Source organism: Coturnix japonica, chromosome 24 (assembly GCF_001577835.2).
Source record: "Coturnix japonica isolate 7356 chromosome 24, Coturnix japonica 2.1, whole genome shotgun sequence".
NCBI lineage: Eukaryota > Metazoa > Chordata > Aves > Galliformes > Phasianidae > Coturnix > Coturnix japonica.
Genome location: NC_029539.1, coordinates 2,482,125 through 2,503,099, shown reverse-complemented (window position 1 = coordinate 2,503,099; position 20,975 = coordinate 2,482,125). Strand labels below are relative to the sequence as shown.

At 46.9% G+C, this 20,975-nt stretch overlaps 1 protein-coding gene across 13 annotated transcripts in view; it reads left to right on the top strand.

Moving 5' to 3' along the window:
* The window catches only part of GRAMD1B (GRAM domain containing 1B), a 97,164-nt gene that overhangs the window by 19,710 nt on the left and 56,479 nt on the right, over positions 1-20,975 (top strand). For 2 of the 13 annotated variants that reach the window (XM_032449134.1, XM_032449135.1), the window contains exons 2-3: positions 4,424-5,278; positions 8,776-8,853. In XM_032449134.1, the coding sequence (XP_032305025.1) occupies positions 4,914-5,278; positions 8,776-8,853 (443 nt within the window). In that variant the 5' untranslated portion in view covers positions 4,424-4,913. Of the gene's footprint in view, positions 1-4,423; positions 5,279-8,775; positions 8,854-19,262; positions 19,283-19,982; positions 20,007-20,975 lie in introns of those variants that run through there. The other 11 variants (XM_015883942.2, XM_015883941.2, XM_032449131.1 and 8 more) reach the window with 10 other exon arrangements.

Sequence of the window (20,975 nt, the reverse complement as noted above, 5' to 3'; positions counted from 1 at the left end):
GGCATCAGAGTGGGCATCGCTGCTTGCTGAGAGGACTAAAGTCCTTCTGGAGCCTGGCTGTCCCATGAAGAGCAATGCAGTACTGGCTAAAGCACTCAGGGTTCTCCTTTGAGTTACGACCATTTCTTGGGGGCAAATAAAACTTAGCTATGCTCATTATTTTTTAAAGAGGGCTTGGAGGATTTGTCACAGCTGTGTGTAGGCAGTTTTGTGTCTTCCCAAATGCACACTGAGAAACTTCTACTGTGTTTCTTTTTGTGTGGGTCTGGGTTAAATACAGCAAACTGGACTGGCTCGAGCCAGTGAAGCAGATATTTTAGTTGAGTAGGAAAGAATGTACTGTTCAGAGACCTTTTGTACTTACAGGCTTGCTCTGTGATTAATGGTGTGTGCTGTGAGCTGTGACCCGTTAGGAAAGTGCTGAGCAGGTAGTGGAAATCCAAGGAATTTGGACAGAGTCACTTATTTGTGTGCTACGTATGCAATGCAAAGCAAAAATGCCAAGCTCCAATGCAAACTCATTCAAACCATCACCTGTGCTTTGTGTGGGACCACATCTAACCTGTGCTAGAGGAGGAGTGAGCCTTTGGTGATGCTCTGTAGCAGTGTAGGTAGGCAGTGCTAAATGATAATCTGCTCCTGTTCAAAATGGAAAAGAAAACCAAGGAAAAGCCCTTGTTCCTTTGCTCCATTGCCATATTCTGATGAATCACTGCAAAGTCATGACAGCAATTCCATGTGTTTTGCTTGCTGGTCTTTGGCTCAGCTATCCATTTGAATTTGGATAGAAAGTGCTATAAAAGTGTGGTCTCACTGCTGGAAGAAACAGGTGGTTTGCTGTGCTGTTTATGGCTGGTGGTTGCTGGGGTTCTGGATGATGACTGAAGAACCTGGGCTTTGCAGCTGTGTTTGAATGCCTCCAGTTGTGTGATACTGTTAGCAATAATTCACGGGTTGGAGTCTTTAAGAGTTCCTGTTGCTGTGAGAATTGCTTCTTTCAGGAGGTGAGAGAGAAATAGGTACAAGGTAACTTTCAGCCCAAAGCACCATCAGGATCAGACCTCTTTCAAGCTATATATAAAGTAATAAAGCACTCCCAGAAGTTGTATAGATGTGATTCTCCTAGGAGAGGTTGGATACAATGCAGTTAAACCTGTTGTAATCCATGTTATTGCTCATTTCAACTGCTGCTGGTAGAATGGGTTGTTGATGGCAAATGAGGTAGTGATGGGCATGGAACTTCAGCATCATGTTAACCATGGGTAGTGCAACTAGTGCACATATAGGCTGTGCTTTACATGGGGCAGAATGATGCATGTGCCGCTGTTTTATTTCTAAGGCCATTTGTTTGCTGACTTGCAATCCAGCTGTTCCACTTCACAACGAGGTGTGTGGTGTAATGAGACAAAGCCTTGGCACAAAGTAAAGGTTTAAAGAATGTGAAATCTGGTGGCAAATAATCCAGGCTGCAGTCATAGTGTAATGTTTCTCATGGCAGATCTTGTGTCATCTCAAATTGGACATGTTGACTTCCATTGCACTGTGGCTGTTCTAAGAGACATTGGTTTCCCTGGGAGTGACTGGGGCTACAAGTCTGCCTCCATCTTGCTTTGTAATGCATTGAGGTCATCCTGTTGCTGGTATTTCTCACCCTGCAGCCTGTGAAATCTGTGGCATCTGTCTTGTAAGGCAGCGCCTGGGTTTCAGAGAACAACACATGCAGGTATCTGGTATCACGTATCCAAAATATGCTCAGATGGGAGCAGCTGCTGGCTGGTGTGCTGTGATTTAAAGGGACAGCTTTGCAGGGCACTGAAGTCAGGCATGGTCAGCTGGTTGGTGCTCCTCGCATGTATCCACAAGTTTGGCATTTGTTAAGTTGTATAATATCTCATTCAAATTCAAAGGCCAAAGGATGTCACAGTCAGTTCTGGTGTAAGGATATGTTGTACTGTCACAAATGTGATTATTCTTGCAGAACACTCTTGAGATGGTAGAATAAATGCAGATAAATATATACCTTTTTCATAGCACTGACACACTGCATTCATCTGGTGGGGATGATGTTTTGTTTAAAACACGTGGGAAGGGCTGCCAAAGAATACAGGCTGCCATTAGTTTATGTTCTCAACTCAGGGAGGAGATTTTTAGCTTTTCTGGGGATGTTTTTCTTTATTCCTCTTATCAGTCCCATTCTACAGACACTGGAAACGTGTCCAGAATGCTTGGGTAGGAAATATCCCACAATATCCTTGATCAAGCTGTAGGACTGAGAGCTGTTTGCTGCTGTGCTCACTCAGTTGGGGCAGAGTCCTGCTGCAGCAGCAGAGGCTCTCGTGGAAGCAGTTAAATAGTGCTGTCATTGTGATTTGCACAGAAATAGCACTTGATCCTTGGTGCTATGTCTCACTTTGTGGGTCAGGTGCTTGAGTGGTCTCTCCTATTACATTGCTCCTGCTTTTTTTTTTTCCTAAGAGGCTTGGACAGGTGGTCGGCATCCTCTTTGCTTGATAAGAATGTCCTGAGGATGTTTGAGAACAAATAAGTGTTGCTTACTAACCAGTGAAGCACTTGGAATTAAAGGGTGTGTGTACCCTGTCTTAATCAGGTTCCCTTGGCACTGCCACTCTGTGAGCAGAGTGGGGATGGATCCTATCTTGCTGAGGGGGTTCCCAGTAGGGTTTAGTGAGCCAGAGGGTGAAGAAACTTCTGGAACTAAGGGCTGCTCATCTACTTGCTCCATTGGAGAGGAATGGAAGTACCTCTAGAGGATGGGGTGTGGGTGGGATTTAAGGGGAAACACTTTTTCTTACCATCTCTATCTGAGAAATAAAACAGGAAAGCACCCCCCCTCCTTCGCCCCCCCCAACCCTTGCAGTTGCAGGTATTTGCTCTTGGTTAAGATTTAGCAATGATTGAGTGCTCTTAGAGACACAGGTGTGTGGCCATGCACTGAAAGGGGTTTTCTGTGAGTTAACAGCTGGTTGATAATGTTCTGTATGTACAGGTGGCTCGGGTACTTGATTGCAGGTTGCTCCCTATTTGAGTCTGAGATTTAACTGTTTTATTCCCTGTATATTTTTAAGTGGGGTGTTTGTGGAAGATGTTTTTATGGTGCTTGGCCTATTGGTACCCAGATGGCTGAAGCTCTTGATGTTGATTTCAAGCTTTGCTCCATCTAGTAACATAAAGGAGAACCAGAGCACAAAAAAAGGGCAGCGCTACAAAGCAGGATTTAGGGATTCTTCCCCCTTTGCTCCTGACATAATAAATCTTCCCTTTTTGGACACATTCAGTTACATATGTCCCAGATTCCACAGTTTCTGCTGTTCCAACTTCAAGTGAGGTTTATTTTCAAGCAAAACTTCGGGGCAGCTCATGCAAAGCAAAATATTTTGGTTTGGGTCAACAGAAATATTGTTTTTAACCTGAAATCAGTGGGGTTTTTTTCTTTTTAAGGGTTCCGGCTGTTGAGTGAAAATTAAAGCTGTGTCAGATTAACTGGGATGTTTTGTTCTGACAGTGTGCTTAGATTTTGTGGCAGCTGAATTGTAGCTGCTCTCTTGAAGTACTTCAGTTCTGTCACTCTCACCTAAAAATCCATCTGGATGCAGTTTCATCCAGGAGCTTTTGAGGAATACAGGATCTGGATGGTGAATCACTTGCAGTGTTTGTTCTTAATGGTTTGGTTTCATCAGCTGAATTTTGCAAGGCTAGTCCCAATCCTGCTGTTCCTCCCAATGCATGAGCCCTGGTTTTGCTTCCTTAGCATACTTGAATCTTCCACGTAGCATGTATGTTTATCCTAGTCTGAATCTGTCCTGCATGTTTAACTGTCTTTGTGGTGTCTTTGTTCCTGGACCTTGAGACCATTCATCACCCACTGTGCCATTTTGGAAGCAGCATCGCCCTGCAAGGACTCCCTTTTGTCAGCTTTCACCTACATGAATCTAAGCTAGAAAACCAGCCAGCCTCCCAATTCTGGTGCCACCTGCTGCCACTGCCTCTTCAGCTTCTCCTCAATCCCTGTCCTTTGCTGCCCTTTCTGTGAGCAGTCAATGGGCACTACAAATCCTAGCCTTGCAAGAAGGCTGTGGAAGCCTGACTTTGCTTGTTCCCTCCCTGCACGGGGTGGGCTGTCCAAGCACGAAGGTGGGACAAGGGGAAAGCCTGTCCAATTGGCTTCTACAGAAAGTTATTATTCCTTTGTACCCTTGTCATTCGGTTGATTTACAGCAGCAGCATATTTGGTAATATAAACCCTGTCCCTTGGGATTATGAGTGCGGTGATGCTCGGAGCAGCTGCCTGCACATGTCTTACCCGCTACTGAAAAAGAACATGCTGCTGCTCCTCCTCCTCCTCCTGATATTATCTAGTATCATTTCTTCCCTCCTTCTTTGTCTCTCTCTGACCTCCTCACAGCTCCACGCCGCTCCATACTTGCTTCGTCACTTAAGAAGACCACAGCTGAGTTCCCCAGCACAGCACCAGGAGAGTTTATGCCTGAACCAACATTAGGCAAAGAAGACAGAAAGCAAAGAGGAGGGGGAGAGGGGAGGGGGGAACAATCTGATAGTGAGCCAAGCTGTTGCAAGCAAGTCCTGGTGCTAAACCCGCTGCTTTCAGAGACCAGGAGGGGAGGAACCTTGTTTGGCGGAGAGGGGAAGGACAAAAGAAACTTGAAACTGGCTTTCCTTGTGGCATGTCAGTCCTGAACACCCCCCCCTCTTCCCCACCCCCTGCTCGTTAAATGAAAGCACCTGAGGAACACGAGATTGCCTGCGTGAGAGGGAGGGCTGGTGCTGGACTGGGTGAGGGAGCAGAAAGGCGACTTGTGGCTTTGTGGTGTGGCTTACACTGAGATCAGAGCTAGCGTGCCTGGGGGTGGGAGCAGGAGGAGAAAGGGCACCTGATGCCAGCTGCCAATATGACAGAAACCCTGCAGCTCCCTGCCCTGCAAGTCCCAGAGCAGCAGGTGGTGGAGGGCAGCCGTGCCTGGTCCAGCTCATCCACCCCCACCCTGCGCAGGAAGCGCTTCAAGATGAGGCGGATGAAGAATGTGCAGGAGCAGAGCCTGGAGGCCGGCAGTTATCAGCAGGATTCTCCTTCCTCCAGCAAGGAATACCTGCAGCTCCCATCCATTGAGATCACCCCCTCCAGTGATGAGGACACTCCCTGGTCCAACTGCTCCACACCCAGTGCCTCCCCGCGCCGCAAGCGCTTCCTTCTGCGGAAGTGGCTGCGTGTCAGAGAGAAGAAGGAGTGCAGTGAGAGCAGGTATGTTGGTGGCCATCTCCCTTCCCCGCTCCCCAAAAAGCCCCTTGCAGTGGGTAGGGCCTGCTGAGCTCTTGGTGTGGCTCCGCTGAGGACTTTGTCCTCACCCAGTGGCTGGAATGGGTAATACAATGGGTTGGACTTGGTGATGGCGGATTAAATGGCATCGTTGTATGTGCAAACAGTGGGTGTGTTGGAAACAGCATCGCAGTCCTTCATTGTGGCTTTCCCTGTATCTTTTCTAAACAATGCAGGGCAAGCAAAAAACTTGTCTGAGCGGGGGAAATTGTGCTTAAAGATTGGGTGGTGGGACTGACTTCTGTGGGGTGTCCTGCAGACATTGTCAAGAGAGAAGATAGTGACATCTGAGCTGGGGTTACCTGGACAGGGAGTGATGCTCAACTTTTGCTGGTTTGGGTTTTCTTGTTGGCTTGTTTTTGTTTCATTCTCTTGCTGGCACTGGGACAATGAGGGGATGATGGACGCCATGGGTCTGTGTGTCGAGATGTCTGAATTCAACTCTTGGTTGCTTTCCAGACCTGAAAGTTACTCTGCTCTCTGGCTCAAAAGCAGAGGATAAATAATTCCAAGGCTCCCAAGGGCTTGTCAGTGCAGCAGAATGGATGCCCAGTGAGTTATTGAGTAGACGTGAAGCAATAGCTTTACCTTATCGAACTGTGCAGGTGTGGCTGGTGTCTGCATCATGCAGTGTAGTTCTCTCCTCTTTTAGTGTCTGAGGGGAACAATGTACCTGTCATGAAGGGCCTGAAAAATACAGCATGCTTTCTCTGTAGGGAAGTTAGCACTGCATTAATCTTCATGCTAGCTTAGTGTGGGCTAACTTGTCTTTTCCTTCAGCCTATGGCTTTATGGTTTAATGTAGGTACTGCTTTTCTCTCTGAGTATGCGATAGCTCTTCTTGCAGAAATACCTAGAATAGACTTCTGTGCTGATGGAGTGATGCAGGTGATGGTGTTGTTAACCTTGGATATGTTTTTGAAGTAAGTGCTGACTGGCAAAAAAAAACACCTCAGCCGATGGATTAGTCGGCATTAGCATACCAAAGCCAGCATGGCACCTCCACCCTTCAAATGGAGCAGGCTTCAAATCTGTCCCTTTTACAATGGAAAACACACGATGTTTTCAAATGGTATATTTCCCTTTCCAGTCCAGAAGGAAAAAACCCAACATGGTTTTGGTCACTGTGTGCTGTGCCACTGCACTCCTGATAACTCAGCTCTTCCTGCTGCTACAGAGTGGTTTGGCTCTTTGCAACAGGTGCTGGGAGCACTGTGTGGCTCCCATGCAGCAATTAGTTATTATAATCTTGAAGCCCAGCAGCCTGTACCCCATCACATGGCCGGATTTCCGCAGGGCTCTCCAGGGAAAAGCTGATGTGTTCCACTGATGCACGCACTGCTCACAGCCCTGAGCCGCAGCAGCAGCTCTGGCCGTCAGCACGCAGCGTGCATCTAAGTGAATAAACTCCATCCTATAAAATATTTTAGGACACCGGGTAGTTTTTAGTAGCCTGTGTAATTTTTATGGCTGTTTACCAACTGGATCTCCGCAAACTGTTTGGTGGTTGATAGTGAGAGCCAAAGAGCGACTGTTTGTTAAACATAAAGGAGTGTATGTAGGAGCTTAGCACTGCCTGCACCACTGAAACAGTGGGAAGAAACCATTTTCTGACATAGGGCCTTTCCTGTAACTGATGCTTGCCTGAAAACAGTTCATATGTTCTTCTTCATATGTGCTTCTTGCTTGAGAAGGTGCTGAGGGGTCTTAGGTGATGCTTAGAGCCTCATTGTTGGCATTGGGGGTTTGAGAAATGATGAATTCTATGAATGATGAATTCTTATGAATTCTAGCTGTAACATTGCAGTGCCTTGGAATGAAATAAGGAGCTGTTTGCTTTTAACCACTCTTAGTATAAAATTGCAATGCCTGTGTGTAAAACTTCCCCTTGGATTACTTCTCAGTGCTGTTCTATCTTTTTTCCCCTCCTCCTAACAAAAGCGTCTTGAGCATTGGCTGGTGACAAGAGGGCAAGGTGTTGCAATATCTGTATCCCATTAAAGTTTAAACCTTAACCTGAGGGACTTCTTGAGCTTGGGTGAGTGGGTGAGCGTGGAAGGGTTGAAGGTACACCTTGTATGACTGTAGTAAATGTTCATCTGGGACTGCCAGCATTGCAGGAGCAGTAGTTGGGCTGTGTTATATTGGACTTCTCTTCCTGGTAAGTTCTGCTGTCTGCTTAATCAAAATGGATGTGGCAAAAATTTTTTTGGGAGGGTTTCCATTTGGGGATAAATGAGAAGATATGGAGAGTGTGAATATTTGTATGTAAAATGTATATAATGAGGGCTGTTGAACTCCTTGCATGCTTTGGGTTCATGGAGATCTCACCACAGTGCTGGCTTTCTAAACTATCCCTTGGTTTAGAGAACGTTCTTGGTTATGGTTTTTGGTAAGAAGTTGTTTCACAGCTTGAAGCCAATACAAAGTTCTTGCTCTTGAGTTGTCCTTTCTGCTATGAAATGCTTGGGAAATGAATGATGGAGTATGTGGGTACAGGAACAGCAAGTGCAATCTCTCCCCTCTTGCTGCATGCCATGATGTTTACCTGCCTTGGCTCTGATGGAAAAACCACATTGCATGCAGTGGGGAAGCAAGGAAGGTGTAGTTATCATTGGTGGATGATGTATTTTGTGGCTCCTGGTGTCAGGGAAAAGCACCCTGTGTTCTGGGTGGGACTGCACAGTTTGTGGTAGGGCTGTGCTGCCCTGGCTCACAGGTGGGTACCCAGGCTGGGTGGAGGGAAGCCAGCCCTGGGACAGATGCTATATGTGCTGCAGCCTGTTGTCTGAAGGGAGAATCAGAAACTGTTCAGGGCTTGGAAGGGAAGCTTTGCAAGGAGGTAAGCAATAGAAATGAGCAGCAGCAGCTCTGAGGCCTTGGAGCAGGTGGAGGCTGCTGGAAGAGAATCAGTCCAACTTCATGCAGGGCTGTTACAAAAACAAAAAGGAAACTAATAGCACTAAAAACCCAAACACAGGAAAAAGCAAATCCACAAAACACTGCAGAAACCCCCGACCCATTTACAGGAGAAGAGTGACATCTTGTGGGCTCAGCTCGCAGTTCTCCACCACAAATGGAACAGTCACTCCTGGCCACTTCAGCTTGAGGAATGGCTGCCTTGTGGTGCTGCCCAGACACTGGTGGTAGTTGAATGTTAAGCTGTATGAAACCATTCTGGGGTGGTGTGATGAATTAGTTTATATGCTCCTGTAGCTCTTACTTAGGGAAGCTTTACTAGATGAGATGAAGAAGCTTTAAACCACTCATGCCTGCTGTACATCAGATATGAACTTCCTTCCTTAGTTTCTCTCTGCACCCTTAGTGTGATGAAGGATGAACCTTGTGTTGTTCTCCGTCTAGCTTTAAAACTGAAGTGTCTAATGTGGAAGTCTCTCTTAACTGCTTGTCTTCTATTGCAGCAGCCAGCAGAGCAGCCAGCAGAGCAGCCACGATGACGACTCGTCCCGGTTCTTGAGCCCTCACACTCGTGACGACAGGTAGGGCTGGATGGGGCTCTGAGCACTGCTGGAGCTGTGGGTATCCCTGTGCACTGCAGAGTGGCTCCAGGCAGCCTTTGAGGGTCCCTTCCTTCTCAGTTCTGTGATCTGAGCTCATCTGTAGCAGCTGTGATGTTCAAGAAGAAACTCAAGTTTCTTGTGCTTAGGGTTGATTGATGACTGCTGTAAGATGCATCACTGGCATAGAAGCTGCTGAAAAATGAATGCTTGTTTTTGTGTGTGATTTATTGTTGTTACTCTGCCCAGAGATATGATTGAGAGTTTTGCTGTATCTTGTAGTTCATCTCGTGAGCCTGAAAGTGCTTCAATTTCTTTTGTGCCTTGAGCCTTTCTGTCCTGGTTTGGCTCCTGCAGGTCCCTTTCCCTAATAACACCCTGGTCTAGATTTTAGATTATATTATTTTTTTATGCTGTGACTGTGCTGTATTTAATGTTGCAACTGTGGATCACAGCAAAGCTGATTGGAGTGCTTCATGAGAAGCATTGCAATGTGGCTTGTGCTCCATATGTGCAGTCAGAAGAGCTGTGCTCCTGTTCTGTTACTCAGTTACCCACCCAAGCCATCTTTGAGGCCAAAGGCCTTTCTTAGGACTGCAGCAGGGCAAACTCTCCCTGAACTCAGACCCCCCACTGATGTCAGAGACCAAAGGATTGAGTAAGAACTGGGTAACAGCTAAAGAAGCATCTGAGGAATCTCCCACTTGAGAGAACATCCCAACCCCGGGGAGCTAATTAATATCCCAGCAGAGTTTGACTCTGAATTAGTACTTAGTAGATGCAGCTAACCTTCTCCTCCATATGTTTCCCTCCAATTATCAGTCTCTCTGGTGCTGTGGAGCCTGGCATAATTGACTATTGGGGAGCGATGTTTGCAACTGGTAAATAAAGAATCTGACAGCAAAGCAGATGGGTACTTAGATTATACCTGGACTTTCTATATACATAGTGGAAGCTGCTGTGTTACTTGACCTAGGATTTCACAGGTTTATAGAGTTAGGCTTCCTTAACTCTCAGATGGGGGTTTTCTGAGTACAGCAAGAAGAGGCACTTCCAAATCGTTCCCAGCTTTCATAGGTAGATTAAACCAGAGCCCTTAGTTTGATGCTGAGAGCATCTTTGCGGCTAGAAGTGTTTGTCAGAGTGCTGCCAGATCTCAGACCAGAGTGATGGTGAGCCTGCAACATTCTCACAACCTTAGATTTAATTTCAAGTCAGCTGTGTTTGCTTGTTTAATTGATGATATAGGAATTCTAACTAAAAATAACTAAGAGGTTTCATAAGTCCTCCAAGTGGTGACAAAAGCTGAAGAGAAGGGCAGGAGAAAGAAGAACAAAAAGTCATGTGGTGCACACCTCCTCTTGGCCTGCTGCCTCTGGCATTGCAGGCAGGTGCACTACAATGACCAGAGCAGAGAGAGAGAGAGCAAAGATCAGCATCCACATCAGTGTGCCTGGAAGAGGGCTAAAAGAAGCTACCCCGGCTGGAATAAAGGGATGCTGATTTGCTATGTGGACTGTGGGATTTAAAATAAAGAATGGAGAGGAATATATAGCTGAGGATAACTGATACCTGGACTAGGCATAAGCAAGATCTTAGCCTGCGTGCTCTTACTGTGGGTTATGGTACCAGGGAACACTGCTCATGGAGTTCAGTGCTCAGTGATGGGATTCCAAGGATCGTGCTCCAACCCGAGGGCTCTTTCAGAGAAGATTCAATGTTTGCTCTGCTGGCTGATGCGCTCAGTGTCGACCAGCAGCTCTGTTTCTTGAGGTGTGAGCTGTTGAATTGTGAAGCACAGCCATGGTCCAGAACCCACACCCTGAAAAGGTGTCCTGCAGCACAGCAGTGAAGCAGGTCTGCCATCTGCACGTGTCTTCCCTGAGGAAAAAGCTTTCCTTCTGCAAAGTCATGTAAGTTGTGTGTGTGTGTCATACCTGGTTGCTAATGCTGAGAGGGAGCCTGTACAGATTTGTCTTCATTGTAAATGTGTGATGTGTGAGTATTTTCTGGTGTCATGGAAGGGAAAAGTAAAGCTAGGAAGACTTAGCTTCCTGCCCTATGATCACGGGTGAGTTTGGATGAATCATTTGAGTGATTTTTCTTACCTCATAGGAAATAGATAAGAGATGCTGGATTAAGCTTGTGGGTTGCTCAGGTACTGAAACATCACGACCATAAGAGTATGAAGAGAAGTGGTAGAGCTGAGTTGGTGTCCAAAAAGTTGTTCTCACAAGCAACTTGGCTTAAAGTAATTCACAGCATGGGTAAGGTTGGGATGGAGGCAGCTGGAGACCTTGAGAGATACGTACATACAGTTCCCTAATTGTGAGACAAAGATATGTATAAGTTGCTTTGAGCTGTGTTTTCTACATGAAGTCTAAGGTCATGAGTCTGCTTGTGCTTGAACCAAGGACTTGTTCTGCCTTGTGGCATTGAGGTGCCTATCAGGTTTGGAACACAGACAAAGCTTCAATGCTGAGTTTAGGCTACTGGGCTGGAGGGGAAATCAGTCCTCAGCCTTGTATGCAATCTAAGGAGACAAGCTGTTAAGGTGGAGGCATGAAAGTGGAAAGTATGGGGATGGAAAGCAATAGGGCACAGTACTGGGAGAAAAGAAGCACTCTTATGGCCTTATTAATCAAAATTAAAGAAATGAGAAGAGCTACATCTAAAATACCCCAGCTTCTTGTGACCTGTATCTTAGTTAGCCCCATAGTCTCTGCAGTAACTTATTCTGGTAATTCTGGGGCTGTGGGGCTTGTTTTACCTTTGCATAATCTAATGAGAGTTTCCTCAATGGATCAAAATCAAGGACTTGCAAAAGGATTAGAGAATAAGTTAAGACAGAGACAAGAAATTCTGCCTGCCATTTGGGTTTGCAGAAAGTTGTGCAAAGATCTGGAAGGAAGACAGACCTCTTTGGTTAGTGCCAACGTTGTATCTCAGGGGGATCTGTTTGAGAAGCTAGGAGGAATTCAGTGTTTCAATAGTGTACTCAGGACTTGCTTATACTGCACCTTCCTTTCCCACGTCCCTTTTCCCCTTGACATGAGGAGAAGTTGACTTCCATGCTTCCCCTGAACTCCAATGAGTCAGTTGGACTTAACATTAAATGGACTAATGTTGGAGATGCTTAACCAGAATGGCACAAAGCTCCTTTGTCACACAGGAAAGATGGCTAATGTTTAGTCAGAGCTCATGTCCTCCCTGAACCTTCCTCCTTATATCATTGCTGCTGATTGCTGGGCCCAGCACTGATTCTGAGCTGCAGAAGACAAGAAGAGCAGTGTAAGAGCAGCTCTCTTCCACTTGGGCTGCTAGATTTGCTGCTGTCGGCAGAGCTATTGTGAATGGAAATAGCAGCCGCCCTGTTCCTCATGCGCCAGCATTGTTCCTTCCTTTGAAGATGGGCTGTTGTTAATTACAGCGTGCTTAGAGATGCTCTGGTGGATAAGAGCAGGCTGCTACCAAGCAGCTGGAATAAGATGAATTTCTTCTCTCTGTGTTTAGCTGAGAAGCTGCTTTTGCACCTGGTGTGCCAGCTCAGTGGTTCTGCCCTGTAGAGGGGTAAAGCTCTCATCCATTTTCCCTTAAGTCCTGATGTTCTGTCAGTGAAGATAAGGATGTTCATCTTGTTTTCCATTCTTACTCTTTTAATCCTAAGGAGACTGATCTTGAGAGCACTTTGTGGTTTTGGAGCAAGGGGAATATGCCCTATGCTTCCCTCCTTTAGAACAGAGGGATGTAGAAGGACAGACACCTCCTCTGCCTTGCCTGGGGCCAGTAACCAGGGGGAGACCTCAGAGGATGAACTGGCTTTCTTTGCCCATATGCTCAGTTGTTGCCATTGCTCAGCATGGCAGTCTGAAGCTTGGAAGAGTTTAGAGCAATCGACAAGCTTGAGAGCAGGGTGATTTTAAGCTTCCTATAGTAATGTAACATATCTTGCCTCTGGGTGTTAGCCTCTGAGAGGCAGTTAGATATCACAGAAAGCAGGTAGACTACATTCAGAGTCCCAACCATCACTGAGAATAAATAATTCTTCTTATCATTTGGCCCTCTGTTCCAAGCTGCTGTGGCACAAAGGTATCTGCATCTTGCCCCTTTGAGAACTCAGCTCTCAGCTTTCGGCATGAGAGCATCCATGCAGATCAGTAGCAGAACTTCACAAGGAGTGATCTTACACCAGATGTAACAGCAGGGCAAAGCAGGATTTGGATCTCACTTCTCAATTTCCTGATCAGTTCAGTCTCTGCTGGATCAGTGCTTTATCATTAGGTAAAAACCTGCTGTGCCTTGATATCTCTGAATGCAGAGGAGTTCTGACAGACCTCATGTGGCTGCGTCACCAGCTTGTGATGCTCAGGAACACGAGGAGGAGGAGAGGAGATGTTCTGATGTCCCTCTTCTTCCTTATCTGAGATGCAGGGCAGATTCCTTGTCCTGCCTTCCTGCTGGTTCCTGGGAACAGAGGGCTCAGTTGTGAAACTGTATTTCACTTGGAGGCTTTCAGGTTACTTCATCGACTCTGCATCCTCTGGGAGCTTTGGGATATTCAGGCTATTACAGCTGTTAGCTTGAGGGATGCAGAGGTGTGGGGGGGAGGCTGAAATGCATTGCTGTAAACCATCCCATTTCACAGAGCTCCAGTTTAGTAGGTAAGCCTCCTGTCAGCAGGCTTACATGCAGCATGCTTTCATCTGCTAAGCCCCTTGCACAGATTCACCTTGCAGCTGAGCACTTACTGTGCCTCGGAGCAATACTGCTATAGAAGCAGCCATCAGAGGGTTTCAGAGGACTTGATTGATTTTTAGCCTCTCACAGCCAGTACTCAGGCTTTTGAATAGAGGGGAGTGAGGTTTTTTGAGGGAGCCTGACACTTAATTCAGGTAGTGCTTGGCAAGGCTTATACAGCAATGCTGTATGACCTGGATTAGACTCCTTTAACTTCACAGCTATAGGCCAGAAGTTCTTAAGCTGTGAAACACATCACTTCTGCTGTATAGATGCCTGCATAACCTGCTGAGTGGCCTGGTATACATCTACATATGAAACCTTCCAATTATATTGCATATACCCAAAGGTGGGTATAGAAGTTGTGGCTGTACCAGGGATCTCTTTTCAATGCATAGAAATGAACTGGTGGTACAAGGTTTTCTCAGAGCTCTGCGTAGGCATTGCTTCTGTCTCACTGTCAAAGAAACCCACCTTCCTTTGCAGGAGGTGTTTTAATTGAGATCTCATGAGAAACCTCAGTGCATTTGCAAGTCCTGTAGGGAGCTTAGCTGGCACTCCTGTTGCAGAGATAAGATCTGGAAGTACGTTCTTCCTTTGTATTTTGTGGAGTGATTGATGGATGAATGCAGTGCAGTAAAACAAAGGTGTTATGTAAAAAAGCAGGGGAGGAGGAGGGGGCAGAGAGATGATGCATAGCTCTACAGGTCCCTTCTTCACAGCATTTCTTCCTTGTGATGAGAAGCAGCTCAGGAAGTAGTGCTTGAGGTCCCCAATTGTAGCCTGGGCCTTGATGTGGTGTTTAGGTGTTACCTGCATGGAGCTCCAGCTCTGGGTGTACATTGAGACGAGTGGTTGGTAGAGAGGATGGTATAGAGGAAAGGAGGTGACTGTACTGTGCTACAGCTGACATACAACTGACCAAGAGGATGGAACTGCTTATTGTGTCAGAAGGAAGTGCTTGACATCTCTTCTGCTGTCCTTAGTACAGTGCTTTGTAATTAATTGGAAGGGGTGAGGTGGGAAGGGTGCCTTGAGGCGTCATACCCTTCAGCTGCTGCAACTGAAATCTGCTTAGGATGCTGTTAAGGGCTCAGATCTCTTGAGCTTTTCCTCAGAGCTTTGGAGATGGAGTGAAATCTGCTAATTTGTAGTGACCTGTTGGATGTGCAGTGGGCATGGAAAAGAAGATAACTACTCAAGAGAATAGCTGGGGGAGAAGCATTGCAGGGCTAAGCAGGTTAAAACCCATCTGTTGAGCCAGTAAATGAACAGGCAGGACTGGCACTTATCAGAAGGCAGAAACTGAAAGCTGCTTAAAGTTTTTCTAGACTACTTCATGTTGCTTTACCATGGCCTTTTTCATGCTTTTAGTGCTGTTTATCTATGGCATATGGAAGTATTTGCAATGTTTACCTTGGAAAATGTGTGCATCTTTGCATTTCATAGTTGGCTGCCTAAACGGGGAAACACCAAGCACTGAAAATATATAATACAACATAAAGAAGCAGAAGTGAGATGGGCGCTGCCTGGGAGTTCTATGGTGTTTGATTCTTGATGCATTCCATGAATGCTGGAAATAAGGTACTGTTTGGAAATGCAGTGCACAAAAAATAATGTCAGGAAGAGGTAGTGGAGCATTAAGTGCTTTATAGAGAGCTGTCCTTGCAACTTTGGGTTTTAGCTGCCTCTTTTCACATGCTTTCTCTCCACCCTGAGATTCTGCTTCCATTTAGCAAAGTGCTCAACCCAGCGAGGAGCTCATCTGTGTGTTCCCCCCCATAGCAAGAGCATCTTCAGCAGAGGTTTGAGTGATGCTGTGCCTTTAAAATTGAATCGTCTGTGATAGAAGAAATCTGAGAGCACAGAAAGGAAACCAGTGCCTCTTGCGCAGAGCAAGCTCTTTGGAGATTTCTCCATTGCTCTGCATTCTCACCAGCCTGGTTGCTGCTCCTTCCCTTTGGGGCCAAACGGCAGCCACTAGGATAGCATCGATGGAAGCCATCCCAGAGCCATCTTAATGGTGATGTTACATCTCTCTGCGGTGGACTCTGAGCTCACCAATCTGTGCCTCTTTCTCCCCAAAACTGCTGTGTGTGTGTATACAGCTGGGATTTCATCTTCTTCTGACTAAACAGCGTTTCGCTCCCTCGCTGCTGAAGCAACACTTGCTCAGGTTTCTGGGGGAACACATGGCACTTGGACAGACTTCCCCATGCTGGTGACTGTAACCGTGTGAGTGCTCACCGTGACCTCATTTCTTCCTTTTTTTTCCTCCTCCTCCTCCCTTGTTTATCCTCCCATCCGTTTCTTTCTTGGCCTTTGCAGAGTATTTGTTGTGCGTTTCGGTGATAAGATGGCAGCATGCGTCTCCCCACCGCGCCATGCATCGTAACAAGGTCAGGTGTTATCATGGGTACTAACCAAGCTCTGTCCTTGAGCCCCTCTGCTGGACCTCTGCTTTTCTCCTGTGCTCCTGCAAGTCTGACTTAAAAACTCTTCCTTAAGCCCTCTCTGCTGCTCATTCTCCCTTTCCTCTTCAGTACCCCACTGTAAAGCTTTGGTTGTAGAATGCCTTTGTGCTCTTTCCCTTACCCTTTTCTTTTTGTTTAAATAGCAGGTCACATGTAAACATGGGGCCTTGCTTGAGGGATGTTGGTCTGTCAGAGTTTCAGGTGTGGTAAGGTGGTGGTATTTCCCTGTTGGGGAAAATAGAGAAGCTTCACTTCAGGCTTAAACATGTAGGTGCTCAGACTTCCTTACCTATCCCGAACCTTAGAGGGTGTTGCTTTGTCTGCGCAGTAACTGCCATGCATCAGTGCCTTCAAACTTAATCGTTCCGGGTTTCTGAATGCAGGGTGGCTTTGTGGTCTGTGACACAGTGAGATAAGTCATCCTTTGCATTGTACCCCTAGTTGCAAGCAGTCACCCTTTGCTCCACCTTGTTGATGCCACTTCTATTGGAAGGTCCCTCTGCCATGTAGGAGTGTGTGTTGTGTGCTTGGGCTGGGGTGCCTGTGTCTATAAGTTGGAGGCTTTTGTCTGAGAGCTGATTCTGGAGCTGCTGCTTTCTCTGGTTTAGTCTGAGGTTTCAAAAACAAGAGGGCTCTTTTTCCTTCAAGACTTTGCAGTTCGTTCTTGAAGTCAATATATTGTGTGCATGCTCCTGCTGCGATGTTTCTCACCCCTTCATCTGCCCCTTCTTTTTTTGCCTGGGAGAGGATATTGCATTAGATGTGTGGGTCAGACCAGTACAGAAAGCTTAGTTTTTCTGGTGTGCTGCCTCTGTGGATTGCCTTTTAAGCAGTGCCAGCCCAAAGGTTAAGTTTATACCTTACTTAAAGACGTAGCTTGATGTACCTGAATGTTGTCTCATTACAAAGGGTCCAGAGTTCTGGCTGTCAGGCATTTCGTAGCACTCTGATTTTTGAGAGATCAAGTGTTGAGCATTGTACTCTCATCCTGTCAAGCTGTCAGGCTTGGGAATGATGTATTCCATGCCACAAGTTACTTCAAAATATCCTGGCCTAAGAAAAAGGGAGGTGATCAGTCCATTGCACTTGTGCTTCAAACTATCAAGCCTTGCTGCCTTCCCATGGGCTGCTGCAGGTTACTTGTGATGGAAGGTAGAATTCAAAGATGGCTTTTTAGCTTCCTGACAGATCGAGATCCAGGAGTTTCAAGGCATGTTGTGAGTCATGGTCTGTTGTTAGCCCACAGTGAGTGAGCCTTTTTTGGGAGGGTTGTTGCTCCATTGCAGGCAAAGGCAAGTTTGAACTCTTAACCTTCCAAGATAATGATGGGAAGAAGAGCCAGAAGACTTTGTGTGACAGCAACAGGCCTCTTTCATTACAGTATTGCTCTGAATCATCTTGGTTTCTCCACTCTGCTAATATACATCATCATACAAATATCATCATTTTCCTTTTGAAGAATATTTTTCCCATCCCAAATCTTTACATGAAATTACTTTTTATCTCTGGACAGAGAGGAGCTTCTCTCCATGTGATAGCCAAAGTTCTCTCCTGCTGCAGTAATCTTTAGCCTTGCTCTCTCCTCCAAGACCCTCAGATATAATTTTCATGCCCTGCTGAACCACATTGGCATGGAAAGAAGTAGCTTAGCTGCACTTTCTGTTCTGCATACAGTGTGACTACATCTCCCATGATGCAAAATGCATGTTTTATTTCTGGAAATGAAGGCTCATGTGATTTCCCAGCTGCTGCAGCAAATAGGGAGTCCCTACTGAGATTGTTCTCCCTGGGAAATGGAGGTGTGTCCTAACTTGCTGTGATTGCATCTGACAGCAGAGGCTGTGGGGCTGCAGAACGCTGCTGACTTCAGGAAGGAGTTGGAAATTCATCCATCTGGCTTGTTTTCCTAAACACTGAGGTGCAGAACAGTCAAACTACTGCTTCCATACATTCTGGGGCCCTTCACAGTTTTCTTTCTCTTTCCCCTTAATGTTCACTTGTTTATTCCCTTACCTCCCACTAACATCACTAACAGGATTTTGTCTTGCTTGCACATTCCATAGAAGCTCATGGTTTTTGACAGCTGCTCCCAATTCCTGCAGGCTTTCCTTTCTTCCCACATGGGAGAACCAAACCACACCTCACATGCAGCACTGAGCTCTGCCTGCAGGTCACATCTTCTCCAAGGAACTCATGCCACAGCCTGAACCCTCTGTTTCCATCATTTGGGTGCCTGAACAACTCATGTTTTAGTTCACGGGGAGCTTTGAGGCTTTGCAGGCTCACACCCCAAACTAATGCAATGCTATAGCTGTATCTATTCATAGCAGTTTGGATCCTCACCCAGAGCTCAGTGTGTCACACTGGGTTGTTCCCTTCCGAAAAGTGGACTTCCTCAGGAGACGTTTCCTGTTTTGCTTTTAAGCTCCCGAGCTGGAATTAGCTGCTGTAATGAGAGTGCAGAGTGGGAACTGATATTTACGAGTAGGTGACTACATGAAAGACAGCAGAAATACACTCTTTTAGTGTGCATTTCAGTACACTGAATACAGCAAAGCTCAATGAGGCTGCTTTATGGGAGGGGTGTGTGCACGTATGCCTGTGCACAAGAAATGAGTAGCACAGCTTTGCAGAAAATAGGTAGCTGCCCTTGAATTCGTGTAAACTGTTGAGTGCATTGTAAATTACATGCCAGTGCCCCCTGGGCTTTGTGTACTGTAGTGTGCAGTGCCTGCCGTGTGCCGGAGCACCGCTTGCTGCACTGCTCTATGAATAAGCACTTTCATGCAGTGATGTTTCCAGCCCTTAGAGGCTCTTAATTTGACTGAGCTCTGCGGTGGTTTTTTTCCAGCCTTCCTCTCCCTCCCTCCCAGCCCGGATTGCTCACGTCTCTCTGCTCTGCCAGCACCGGAGCACTCTGACCACTGGTGTGCAGCGGCTCCTGGCTGGCTCATCAGCTCCAGCCTGGTTTTGTGTCTGGAGCAGACCAGGAGGAGCGAGAGGGAGAGGCTGTGGGTGATGGTCGGGGCTGGCTGAAGTCACCCTATGCCACCAATCGCTGCCTCGGCAGCTCCGGGTGCATTTTGACGCCAGCACAGATTCACCTTAGAGGATGATTTGATATTTGCAGCGTCTGAGCTGACAGTGTGCACCACAGAGTCCTTAGTGTAGGCCCAGTCATTTCTGTGTGTTATCCTGAGGTGAGTGCTCTCAGTAGGGTGCAGATGACTAACCTCCACCTTTCATTTTCTTTTTTTTTCCCTCTGCACGTGTTACTCTCTCTTTAAATGGTCTCTGCTATGCTTATCTTCTCTTGCAGCATTGCTTCTCTGCCTGTCTGGCTGTCTTCTCTCACGCTATCCTTTCCTCTTCCTTCCCCCCCTTCCTCCTCGCACCTCATCCTTCCTCCTTCACCCACTGCGCTGCCCAGGCCCCACTCCTTTGTCCTGATTTCTGAAGCACCCACATTAGGTGGTTTGTTGCCCCTCTCACCTCCCATAGAGCAAGAAGGAGGAAGAGCATCATGGCCTCTTACCCCCAGGCAGGCGTGGGTTGCTGCCTGCTCCCTGCAGGAGCTCAGACTTGAAACCAGGGGGAGGAGGCAGGCTGTTCCCCAGCATCCTACAATAACCTGGGGGTCAGCAGCAGGGAGGGCTGCTGAATTAGATGGATTTTGTGCCAGCCTCCAGTTGGGAATCTAAATTGGGACCGTCAGCTTGAGATGCTTTTCCTTTGTGTTTGGGGGCAGCATGGTGAGTTCTTCTATGACTTCCATGTTGCTCCCATCCACCTGTCAAACTGTCTGTCCTTTCTTCACCATCCTTTTCTTGACTCTCCTTTTCTCTCCCCCTTTTCCTTCAATGCCCTTGTTTACTGATAGGCCAAGCAGAAAACATGGAGACGTCTGATATGGCGACAGCAAAGGTAGGATGGAAATGCTGCCGGCCTCACTGTGCGTAAGTGGTTTCGCTTGGCAACTTCTTACTTTCTCTCACCCTTTTTGCTTTCTCCAGACCCTTTTCCCTGAAGCTGGGAGTGGTTTTAGCACTGGGGTTGGCAGCAGGGTTTGCATTCCAGGATGAAGTTGGTATTGGGGCTGTGGTCTGTGCAGTGCTTTTCCTGTAAGATTTCATAATCTTCCTGCCCTAAAATATTGATGCTTTAGGCTGAGGTGGGGATAGGAGAGACGTGCAGGGGTCTGCATTGCTGCCAGCGGCAGTGCTGCCTTTGTTCAAAGGAAAACCTGAGAGAGCTGGGATGCTGGCTGCAGCCTGCATTGCTGCTGTATGAGAAAGGATCGCTAGAGGGTGCTTAAGGGGAAGGTTTCCCACCGAGTCTGTCTTGTGGAGCAGAAACGCCTTTTAGCAGCTTAATTTTCTTCTCTTTTTTTCATTATTATTATTTTTTGAAGGGGGGGAGGAAGGGAAGCACCACAAGGGGATGCTGAATGATGCAGTAATTGGAGCTTGTAGATGCATCTGCCCTTATAATGCAAGGCTTCTGTTCTGGCTTTGCTCAGGCTGTAGGTTCTGTTCTCTGGGCTGGCAGATGGGAAATGTGTGGGAATGGAGGGGGGAGAGGGTGAGATGGGGTGGGGAGAGAGATGGATGCTGCACGTGGCTTCTGCATGCTCCTCTAGGGAGGACTGGGAAGCATTAAGCCGGCTCACTATTAGATGCTTCTGTATCATAGCAGGGGAAGTTGATGGTGTCTCTGTAGCAAATGGTTGTTTTCTATTGCGCTCCCAGTGCAGCTTCACCTGGCACTGAGTGGGGTTGAGAAGGCAGAACTTGGAAAGAGGGAAATGGCATCAGTGGTTATAAAGCACCTGCACTGAGCTGGATGCTCAAGCCTGGCAGTGTGATATTCTGTGCTCCAGGAGGCACCTGCTTC